At 37.0% G+C, this 12,417-nt stretch overlaps 1 protein-coding gene across 1 annotated transcript in view; it reads left to right on the top strand.

The window, feature by feature from the left end:
• The first annotated feature begins 3,025 nt into the window (after positions 1-3,025).
• LOC138311803 (uncharacterized) overlaps positions 3,026-12,417 on the top strand; it is a 39,616-nt gene continuing 30,224 nt past the window's right edge. Inside the window, exon 1 of the mRNA XM_069252994.1 lies at positions 3,026-3,576. Coding sequence (XP_069109095.1) covers positions 3,390-3,576 — 187 coding nt within the window. The 5' untranslated portion in view covers positions 3,026-3,389. The remainder of the gene's footprint in view (positions 3,577-12,417) is intronic.

Genomic DNA, 12,417 nt, shown 5'->3' with positions numbered 1-12,417 from the left:
AAACTCGCAACCAAGCGCTTTATATAGTGGAAAAAACTGAGAAAAAAATCAGATGAGCCTATATAACAGGGTTGGGTCTTTCAGAATGTTTACCTGGACAAGTACATTTTAAATCTAATATAAGTAGTCCTTTATATGTCGTCGACATATACCTACGTATACAATGATTGAAGTCAATTGGTCATCAAGAATTTTAGGCCCGATTTTACTATTCCATTCTATAGCTGTTACTCTTATGTCAAAATGTCGCATAAAGTAGCAGCGATGTTATTTTTACAAACTTTTGGTACGAATCACGGAAAAGAATAATTTGTCAAATCATTGCTGGAACACATTTCGGTCTTCCTCTTGCTACTCTTCACTCTACACGATACGAGTCATTCATTTAATGGAGCTGCAGAACCTAATATATCTGATTGCAATGACCCAGGTTTTATCACACCGTAAATTTTTATAACACACGTCTAATCAAAGTCTCGTCGAAGAATTAGTTAAAGTTATAATTCTAGTGAATTAGGTCCTTTAATAATATATCGTGGTTACGTACATGTATTTCAATTTGTGCACGTATTTACTAGTTCTTGGCAAGGTAAGATAATTCAAAGGTTAGATAATGCAAAGGTAAGAGAATTTAAAGGTAAGATAATTCAAAGGTAGAAGAATTCAAAGAGTAACAAGAATGCGAAATTCACCAACTAATAATTTTTGTGACATTTTCATATGAACATGATTGTATTTTCGATGCACAGAAAGCAGTGATTATCCGAGATTTGTGTAATTTCCAATAACTCATTATTGAAAAACTGGTTAATATAATTAATTGCATTTTTCGGTACATAATAATTTTCCATTAACATCAGCTGTTCGCGACAAAAGCGTCACATTTTCCCCCAAACTAGCAAAACCATAAGCTTTTGTTATCGACCTCATCAAAATGCTTTCATTATTGACAGTCGTTTTGTGCTGGATTGTTTTTATCGTTTCAATGCTTATGAATAAACTTAAGGTCAGTTTAAGATAAACTTCGATATCTGAAATGACCATGCCCAAAGGAATCCCAGTAAAGTTTGATAAGTTATTTGATCACTTTCAGATTCCTATTATATTATATTCAAAACATATTTGGAAAATATCATTTTTTAGCTCACCTGGCCCGAAGGGCCGGTGAGCTTATGTCATGGCGCGGCGTCCGTCGTCCGTCCGTCCGTCCGTTAACAATTCTTGTTACCGCTATTTCTCAGAAAGTGCTAAAGGGATCTTTTTCAAATTTCATATGTAGGTTCCCCTAGGACCCTAGTTGTGCATATTGCATTTTGGGACCGATCGGTGAACAAGATGGCCGACAGGCGGCCATCTTGGATTTTGATAGTTAAAGTTTGTTACCGCTATTTCTCAAAAAGTACTGAAGGCATCTTTCTCAAATTTCATATATAGGTTCCCCTAGGACCCTAGTTGTGCATATTGCATTTTGGAATCGATCGGTGAACAAGATGGCCGACAGGCGGCCATCTTGGATTTTGATAGTTAAAGTTTGTTACCGCTATTTCTCAAAAAGTACTGAAGGGATCTTTCTCAAATTTCATATATAGGTTCCCCTAGGACCCTAGTTGTGCATATTGCATTTTGTGACCGATCGATGAACAAGATGGCCGACAGGCGGCCATCTTGGATTTTGATAGTTAAAGTTTGTTACCGCTATTTCTCAAAAAGTGCTGAAGGGATCTTTCTCAAATTTCATATACAGGTTCCCCTAGGACCCTAGTTGTGCATATTGCATTTTGGGACCGATCGGTGAACAAGATGGCCGACAGGCGGCCATCTTGGATTTTGATAGTTAAAGTTTGTTACCGCTATTTCTCAAAAAGCACTGAAGGGATCTTTCTCAAATTTCATATACAGGTTCCCCTAGGACCCTAGTTGTGCATATTGAATTTTGGGACCGATCGGTGAACAAGATGGCCGACAGGCGGCCATCTTGGATTTTGATAATTAAAGTTTGTTATAGCTATTTCTCAAAAAGTACTGAAGGGATCTTTCTCAAATTTCATATATAGGTTCCCCTAGGACCCTAGTTGTGCATATTGCATTTTGGGACCGATCGATGAACAAGATGGCCGACAGGTGGCCATCTTGGATTTTGATAGTTAAATATTGAAACCGCTATTTCTCAAAAAATGCTAAAGGGATCTTTCTCAAATTTCATATACAGGTTCCCCTAGGACCCTAGTTGTGTATATTGCATTTTGGGACCGATCGGTGAACAAGATAGCCGACAGGCGGCCATCTTGGATTTTGATAGTTAAAGTTTGTTACCGCTATTTCTCAAAAAGTGCTGAAGGGATCTTTCTCAAATTTCATATACAGGTTCCCCTAGAACCCTAGTTGTGCATTGCATTTTGGGACCGATCGGTGAACAAGATGGCCGACAGGCGGCCATCTTGGATTTTGATAGTTAAAGTTTGTTACCACTATTTCTCAAAAAGTACTGAAGGGATCTTTCTCAAATTTCATATACAGGTTTCCCTAGAACCCTAGTTGTGCATAGTGCATTTTGGGACCGATCGGTGAACAAGATGGCTGACAGGCGGCCATCTTGGATTTTGATAGTTAAAGTTTGTTACCGCTATTTCTCAAAAAGTACTGAAGGGATCTTTCTCAAATTTCATATATAGGTTCCCCTAGGACCCTAGTTGTGCATATTGCATTTTGGGACCGATCAATGAACAAGATTGCCGACCGACGGCCATCTTGGATTTTGATAGTTTAAGTTTGTTATAGCTATTTCTCAGAAAGTACGTAAGGGATCTTTCTCAAATTCCATTGATAGGTTCCTCTTGTACCCTAGTTGTGCATAGTACCTTTTAGGACTGATGCATAATGCCTTTCGGGACTGATCGGTAAATAAGATTGCCAACCGGCCGCCATCTTAGATTTCATTGTTGAAGTTTGTTACCACTATTTCTTAGAAAGTACTATAGCGATCTGTCTCAAATTTTTTTTAATTTTTTTTGAAAAAGTTTGAAAAGCAGGGAAAAGATCCCTCTTTCCATTATCAGACATAGATCATTCTTTGGTGGGCGCCAAGATCCCTCTGGGATCTCTTGTTCATGTAAAATACTATTACACAAAGTTAGTAAAATGAATTGTAAAATAATATGCGTATGGGTAAGGAAGAGCCATTTATATATGCAATTAGCAGAATAACTAGAAAGGCAATGGTCCTCCCTACTGGGATTATTAACATAGATGATCTTAAGGAAATCATTGGTCATCATGAATACTTCTTAGTCACGTTCAGTAATCCAACTGACCAAACCTTTGAGGCCTGTATCCTAAAATAATCAAAGATTAGATATAAGCAACAGATTTACATTGTTCAGGTGATTGACATGAAGGACCATGAGCTGGAATGGCTGTGTACTCATCTTGGACACACAGCATCCATTCACAAGCTCCATTATAGAGCTACCAGTGGTTTTATTGAACGTGTCAACATTGGCAAATTGATGCTCCTTCAAGATCTAAATCTAGCTGGAAAATATGCTGGACAAAGATTACAGGACATAGATATCACAGGTATGTTAATTTGCAAATATCTGATAAAGAGGTGAAGTGAACATTTCAATAACAACAATTCTATTTCCCAATGTGATTTTTTCTACACTACATATTTGTAGTCATTGACATATTATCCATTTATTTCATGTGAGCATTAAGGTCCATTGAGGTCTTTGTGAAATAACTTATCCTGAAAAACCTTTGTTGTAAAACTTAACATAAATGTAAAGAGGGTAAATATACATGCATGGATAGAAGCTAAATATTTAGAACAAGTTTACAGTCTCTAAATTCACCCCTCAAGGTCAATTCATGAGTCATAAACTTGCATCTGTGCAGATGACAGTTCTTATTTGTAGTACTGTCTCCAAATTATTTCAGATGTAATAAAATGCAAGACCAGACATAGCACTCCAACAACAAGATCAAGAAGGATCAAAATTTATGAAAGGTGATGATGATGATGATGATGATGATGATGATGTAGGGAAAGAGACTGTGGCGAAGAAAAAGGAACATATTCAACGACAAAGGTGGACAACAGAAGAAGAGAGAGAACTAGAAGAACTGTTTAAGGAAAACTTTAAACTTAAGAAAAATCCAGGGTTGAAAGACTGTACCAGTGCAATAGCAAAAAGTAGAAAGAAGAAAGGTCTTGTACAAAAGCGTTCATGGGAAACCATAAAAAAGAAAGTACTCAGAATGATGAAGAAAACGGATGATTAAATATATAAGGTTATGGCACCACTGTTTGAGTGAACATTCAGTACCTCCTAGAATTGTTATCATGGAGGATATTGATAAAGTTTTTTTTTAACAAATCTTTTAGCACATCTCTTAAAGACATTTGGTATTATATAGACCTTCATTACATTACTTGAAATTGTATGTTGATGTTACATATTTCTTTGGCATTTAGTGCTGTATGAGCATGGCCTCCCTTTTTGATATTGATGATTTGTCTTTTGAAAATTTTATCTTGGTGGATACTACATGATTTTTGGTCAACTGGAACAACCTAGCCAGTGGACATTTAATACATCATAAGCATTTTTTGTATCCTGTCAGACAGTTGAATTTCGTTAAATATTGAATAATGTTTGTTACTACCATGTAATTCTTAATACCTATTTGTAATGGATTGGGAATTGATTTTTGGGAAATTTTGAATTGAATTGATACCACATGTTCTTGGACAACTGGTACCACCTAGCCATGGACATTGATACCACATAAGTATTGTTTGTATCTGAAAATAGAATGACAGTTGATTTTGGTGAAATGTTGAAGTTTGTTGGTACCACATAATTCTTGGACAAATAATACATATTTGTAATGGATTGAGAAGTGATTTTTTGGAGATTTTGAATTGAATTGATACCACATGTTCTTGGACAACTGGTACCACCTAGCCATGGACATTGATACCTCATAAGTATTGTTTGTATCTGATATAGAATGATTGTTGATTTTGGTGAAATGTTGAAGTTTGTTGGTTCAACATAAATCTTGGACAAATAATACATATTTGAAATGGATTGAGAAGTGATTTTTTGGAGATTTTGAATTGAATTGATACCACATGTTCTTGGACAACTGGTACCACCTAGCCATGGACATTGATACCACATAATTATTGTTTGTATCTGATATAGGATGATAGTTGATTTTGGTAAAATATTGAAGATTGTTGATACCACATAATTCTTCTTTTACAAATGATACCATTTTTTTGTAATTGGTGGAGAATTGATTTTGTGAGATTTTGCATTGAATTGCCACCACATGTTCTTAGGCACCTGGTACCACCTAGGCGATGGACATTTAATACAACACGAGCATTTTTTGCATCGTTTAGATCCATTGTTGATCTTAGCATAATTAACATTTGTGGGTACCACATAATTCTTAGACAATTGATTTCTCTTTGCAATGGACTAAGAATTTCTTGTGAGATTTTGAATGAAAATGATACTGCATGGTCTTGGACAAACAAAACCACATACTCTTTCGAGATTAAGTACCGCATAAGCCACATTTTTGTGTAAAATGTTAAGAATTGATTTTGTGAGATTTGGTTGAAATTGCAACCACATATTATTGGACAATAAGTACCACCTAGGCGATGGACATTTTATACCACATAAATATTTTTTGAATGTTATAGATTGATAGTTGATTTTGGTGAAATGTTGAAGTTTGTTTGTTCAACATAAACCTTGGGACAAATAATACATATTTGTAATGGATTGAGAATTGATTTTTGGGAGATTTTGAATTGAATTGATACCACATGTTCTTGGACAACTGGTACCACCTAGCCATGGACATTGATACCACATAAGTATTGTTTGTATCTGAAAATAGAATGACAGTTGATTTTGGTGAAATGTTGAAGTTTGTTGGTACCACATAATTCTTGGACAAATAATACATATTTGTAATGGATTGAGAAGTGATTTTTTGGAGATTTTGAATTGAATTGATACCACATGTTCTTGGACAACTGGTACCACCTAGCCATGGACATTGATACCTCATAAGTATTGTTTGTATCTGATATAGAATGATTGTTGATTTTGGTGAAATGTTGAAGTTTGTTGGTTCAACATAAATCTTGGACAAATAATACATATTTGAAATGGATTGAGAAGTGATTTTTTAGAGATTTTGAATTGAATTGATACCACATGTTCTTGGACAACTGGTACCACCTAGCCATAGACATTGATACCACAATAAGTATTGTTTGTATCTGATATAGAATGATAATTGATTTTGGTGAAAGGTTGAAGTTTGTTGGTTCAACATAAATCTTGGACAAATAATACATATTTGTAATGGATTGAGAAGTGATTTTTTGGAGATTTTGAATTGAATTGATACCACATGTTCTTGGACAACTGGTACCACCTAGCCATGGACATTGATACCACATAAGTATTGTTTGTATCCGATATAGAATGATAATTGATTTTGGTGAAATGTTGAAGTTTGTTGGTTCAACATAAATCTTGGACAAATAATACATATTTGAAATGGATTGAGAATTGATTTTTTGGAGATTTTGAATTGAATTGATACCACATGTTCTTGGACAACTGGTACCACCTAGCCATGGACATTGATACCACATAAGTATTGTTTGTATCTGATATAGAATGATAATTGATTTTGGTGAAATGTTGAAGTTTGTTGGTACCACATAAATCTTGGACAAATAATACATATTTGAAATGGATTGAGAATTGATTTTTGGGAGATTTTGAATTGAATTGATACCACATGTTCTTGGACAACTGGTACCACCTAGCCATGGACATTGATACCACATAATTATTGTTTGTATCTGATATAGGATGATAGTTGATTTTGGTAAAATATTGAAGATTGTTGATACCACATAATTCTTCTTTTACAAATGATACCATTTTTTTGTAATTGGTGGAGAATCGATTTTGTGAGATTTTGCATTGAATTGCCACCACATGTTCTTAGGCACCTGGTACCACCTAGGCGATGGACATTTAATACAACACGAGCATTTTTTGCATCGTTTAGATCCATTGTTGATCTTAGCATAATTAACATTTGTGGGTACCACATAATTCTTAGACAATTGATTTCTCTTTGCAATGGACTAAGAATTTCTTGTGAGATTTTGAATGAAAATGATACTGCATGGTCTTGGACAAACAAAACCACATACTCTTTGGAGATTAAGTACCGCATAAGCCACATTTTTGTGTAAAATGTTAAGAATTGATTTTGTGAGATTTGGTTGAAATTGCAACCACATATTCTTGGACAATAAGTACCACCTAGGCGATGGACATTTTATACCACATAAATATTTTTTGAATGTTATAGATTGATAGTTGATTTTGGTGAAATGTTGAAGTTTGTTTTGTTCAACATAAACCTTGGGACAAATAATACATATTTGTAATGGATTGAGAATTGATTTTTGGGAGATTTTGAATTGAATTGATACCACATGTTCTTGGACAACTGGTACCACCTAGCCATGGACATTGATACCACATAAGTATTGTTTGTATCTGAAAATAGAATGACAGTTGATTTTGGTGAAATGTTGAAGTTTGTTGGTACCACATAATTCTTGGACAAATAATACATATTTGTAATGGATTGAGAAGTGATTTTTTGGAGATTTTGAATTGAATTGATACCACATGTTCTTGGACAACTGGTACCACCTAGCCATGGACATTGATACCTCATAAGTATTGTTTGTATCTGATATAGAATGATTGTTGATTTTGGTGAAATGTTGAAGTTTGTTGGTTCAACATAAATCTTGGACAAATAATACATATTTGAAATGGATTGAGAAGTGATTTTTTGGAGATTTTGAATTGAATTGATACCACATGTTCTTGGACAACTGGTACCACCTAGCCATGGACATTGATACCACATAATTATTGTTTGTATCTGATATAGAATGATAATTGATTTTGGTGAAATGTTGAAGTTTGTTGGTACCACATAATTCTTGTACAAATAATACATATTTGAAATGGATTGAGAATTGATTTTTGGGAGATTTTGAATTGAATTGATATCACATGTTCTTGGACAACTGGTACCACCTAGCCATGGACATTGATACCACATAAGTATTGTTTGTATCTGATGATAGTTGATTTTGGTACAATATTGAAGTTTGTTGGTACCACATAATTCTTGGACAAACAATACATAATTTAATGGATTGAGAATCGATTCTTGTCAGATTTTGAATTGAAATGATAGCATAGGTTTATGGACAAATAATACCACATAGTTAATGGCCATTTAGTAAGTACCACATTGCATTGTTTGGAGCTTTTGGAATGATATTGATTTTGGTGAAATATTGAAATTTGCTGATACCACATAACTCGTTAAAAATGGTACAAGAAATTGCCAAGTAAAGTGAATTATATTGTCAATTTTTTTCCCTATTTGTAGAATTTTACTGTTCTTTTTCATTTGTATTCTTGAAAGCAAAAATAAAGTTTTTTAGAAATGAATATTATTTATTGAGTCATTCGGAGTATGCAAGTTCAGATAGTGAAGGCGATCAATTCTGTATATATATATGCAGACATATCTTATAAATTAATCTATCCATTTGTTTACATATAATAATCCTATGACTTGCTTGTACCCATAATTCTTTGAAAAGTACCACATAATCTCAGGACATTGTTATACCCCAGAATTCTTTGCCAAATATACCATATAGTCAAATGATTAATTTTTTTTCATGATTAAAATGGCCAAAATAACACATACATTATGTAATTACAGGACATGGTTTTATCCTTTAATTCTTAGCCATATATACCACATAATCTCAGGACATTATGGGGTAAAACCATGTCCTGAGATTATGTGGTATATTTGGCTAAGAATTATGGGGTAAAACAATGTCCTGTGATTATGTGGTATATTTGGCTAGGAATTATGGGGTATAACCATGATGATTATGTAATTACAGGACATAGTTTTATCCCATAATTCTTAGCCAAATATACCACATAATCCCAGGCAATGGTTGTACCCCATAATTCTTTGCCAAATATACCATGTAGTCAAATGATTATTTTTTTTTTCATGATTAAAAAGATGAAAAGGACTCCTGACAAATACAATTTTTTTTTTTATTTGAATTTATTTTACTGTGATTGAAATAAGAATATAGAAACAAAATAGTCTTGTGCCGTGTGACAACTGAAAAAAAAAAGGTTAGATCTACTGAGATTGTTCTTGGATATTGCATTTTAAGATGATGCACAAAATCAGATTAATACTATAAGATAAAAAGAAAAAACAAAGTCTGGTGTCAGTACCACTTAAGCATGTTCTGGACTATTAAAAATTGTTGTACCTCATAGAGAATGTTGGGACAAAACCGATACCCCATAAGAAAAATACCACTTAACCCCTTAATCTGAGTCCGTCCGTCCGTCCGTCCGTCCGTCCGTCCGTCCGTCCGTCCGTCCGTCAACATTTCCTTTAAATCGCTACTAGTCATAGAGTTCTGCATGGATTGTAACCAAATTTGACCACAAACATCCTTGGGGAGGAGGAACAGAACTTGTATAAATTTTGGCTCTGGTCTCCCAGGGGCAGGAGGGGCGGGGCCTAATAGGGGTAATAGAGGTAAATCCTTTAAATCGCTACTTGTCCTAGAGTTCTGCATGGATTGTAACCAAAATTAGCCACAAACATCTTTGGGGGAAGGGGAACAGAACTTGTATAAATTTTGGCTCTGATCCCCCGGGGGCAGGAGGGGCGGAGCCCAATAGGGGAAATAGAGGTAAATCCTTTAAATCGCTACTAGTCATAGAGTTCTGAATGGAATGTAACCAAATTTGGCCACAAACATCCTTGGGGGAAGGGGAACAGAACTTGTATAAATTTTGGCTCTGGTCCCCCGGGGGCAGGAGGGGCGAGGCCCAATAGGGGTAATAGAGGTAAATCCTTTAAATCGCTACTTGTCATAGAGCTCTGAATGGAATGTAACCAAATTTGGCCACAAACATCCTTGGGGGAAGGGGAACAGAACTTGTATAAATTTTGACTCTGGTTCCCCAGGGGGCAGGAGGGGCGAGGCCCAATAGGGGGAAATAGAGGTAAATCCTTTAAATCGCTACTAGTCATAGAGTTCTGAATGGAATGTAACCAAATTTGGCCACAAACATCCTTGGGGAAAGGGGAACAGAACTTGTATAAATTTTGGCTCTGGTCCCCCGGGGGCAGGAGGGGCGGGGCCAATAGGGGAAATAGAGGTAAATCCTTTAAATCGCTACTAGTCATAGAGTTCTGAATGGCATGTAACTAAATTTGGCCACAGACATCCTTGGGGAAGGAGAACAGAACTTGCATAAATTTTGGCTCTGATCCCCGGGGGCAGGAGGGGCGGGGCCCAATAGGGGAAATAGAGGTAAATCCTTTAAATCGCTACTTGTCGTAGAGTTCTGAATGGAATGTAACTAAATTTGGCCACAAACATCCTTGGGGGAAGGGGAACAGAACTTGTATAAATTTTGGCTCTGGTCCCCCGGGGGCAGGAGGGGCGGGGGCAATAGGGGAAATAGAGGTAAATCCTTTAAATCGCTACTAGTCATAGAGTTCTGAATGGCATGTAACTAAATTTGGCCACAGACATCCTTTGGGGAAGGAGAACAGAACTTGCATAAATTTTGGCTCTGATCCCCCGGGGGCAGGAGGGGCGGGGACCAATAGGGGAAATAGAGGTAAATCCTTTAAATCGCTACTTGTCGTAGAGTTCTGAATGGAATGTAACTAAATTTGGCCACAAACATCCTTGGGGGAAGGGGAACAGAACTTGTATAAATTTTGGCTCTGACCCCCCAGGGGCAGGAGGGGCGGGCCAAGTAGGGGAAATAGAGGTAAATCCTTTAAATCTCTACTTGTCCTAGAGCTCTACATGAATTGTAACCAAATTTGGCCACAAACATCCTTGGGGGAAGGGGAACAGAACTTGTATAAATTTTGGCTCTGATCCCCCATGGGCAGGAGGGGCGGGGCCCAATAGGGGAAATAGAGGTAAATCCTTTAAATCGCTACTTGTCATAGAGCTCTGAATGGAATGTAACCAAATTTGGCCACAAACATCCTTGGGGGAAGGGGAACAGAACTTGTATAAATTTTGACTCTGGTTCCCCTGGGGGCAGGAGGGGCGAGGCCCAATAGGGGTAAATAGAGGTAAATCCTTTAAATCGCTACTTGTCATAGAGTTCTAAATGGAATGTAACCAAATTTGGCCACAAACATCCTTGGGGGAAGGGGAACAGAACTTGTATAAATTTTGGCTCTGGTCCCCCGTGGGCAGGAGGGGCGGGGGGCAATAGGGAAAATAGAGGTAAATCCTTTAAATCGCTACTAGTCATAGAGTTCTGAATGGAATGTAACTAAATTTGGCCACAGACATCCTTTGGGGAAGGAGAACAGAACTTGCATAAATTTTGGCTCTGATCCCCCGGGGGCAGGAGGGGCGGGGCCCAATAGGGGAAATAGAGGTAAATCCTTTAAATCGCTACTTGTCGTAGAGTTCTGAATGGAATGTAACTAAATTTGGCCACAAACATCCTTGGGGGAAGGGGAACAGAATTTGTATAAATTTTGGCTCTTACCCCCCAGGGGCAGGAGGGGCGGGCCCAGTAGGGGAAATAGAGGTAAATCCTTTAACTCTCTACTTGTCCTAGAGCTCTACATGAATTGTAACCAAATTTGGCCACAAACATCCTTGGGGGAAGGGGAACAGAACTTGTATAAATTTTGGCTCTGATCCCTCAGGGGCAGGAGGGGCGGGGCCCAATATGGGAAATAGAGGTAAATCCTTTAAATCACTACTTGTCATAGAGTTCTAAATGGAATGTAACCAAATTTGGCCACAAACATCCTTTGGGAAAGGGGAACAGAACTTGTATAAATTTTGGCTCTGGTCCCCCGGGGGCAGGAGGGGCGGGGCCCAATAGGGGAAATAGAGGTAAATCCTTTAAATCGCTACTAGTCATAGAGTTCTGAATGGAATGTAACCAAATTTGGCCACAGACATCCTTTGAGGAAGGGGAACAGAACTTGCATAAATTTTGGCTCTGATCCCCCGGGGGCAGGAGGGGCGGGGCCCAATAGGGGAAATAGAGGTAAATCCTTTAAATCACTTCTTGTCCTAGAGTTTTGTTTGGATTGTGACCAAATTTGGCCATAAACATCCTTGGAAGAAGGGAAACAGAACTTGTATAAATTTTGGCTCTGACCCCCTGGGGGCTGGAGGGGTGGGGCCCAATAGGGGATTTAGAGGTTAATATTAAAATTCCT

The sequence above is a fragment of the Argopecten irradians genome, unplaced genomic scaffold (assembly GCF_041381155.1).
Source record: "Argopecten irradians isolate NY unplaced genomic scaffold, Ai_NY scaffold_0122, whole genome shotgun sequence".
NCBI lineage: Eukaryota > Metazoa > Mollusca > Bivalvia > Pectinida > Pectinidae > Argopecten > Argopecten irradians.
This window is presented reverse-complemented; position numbering and strand designations above follow the sequence as displayed.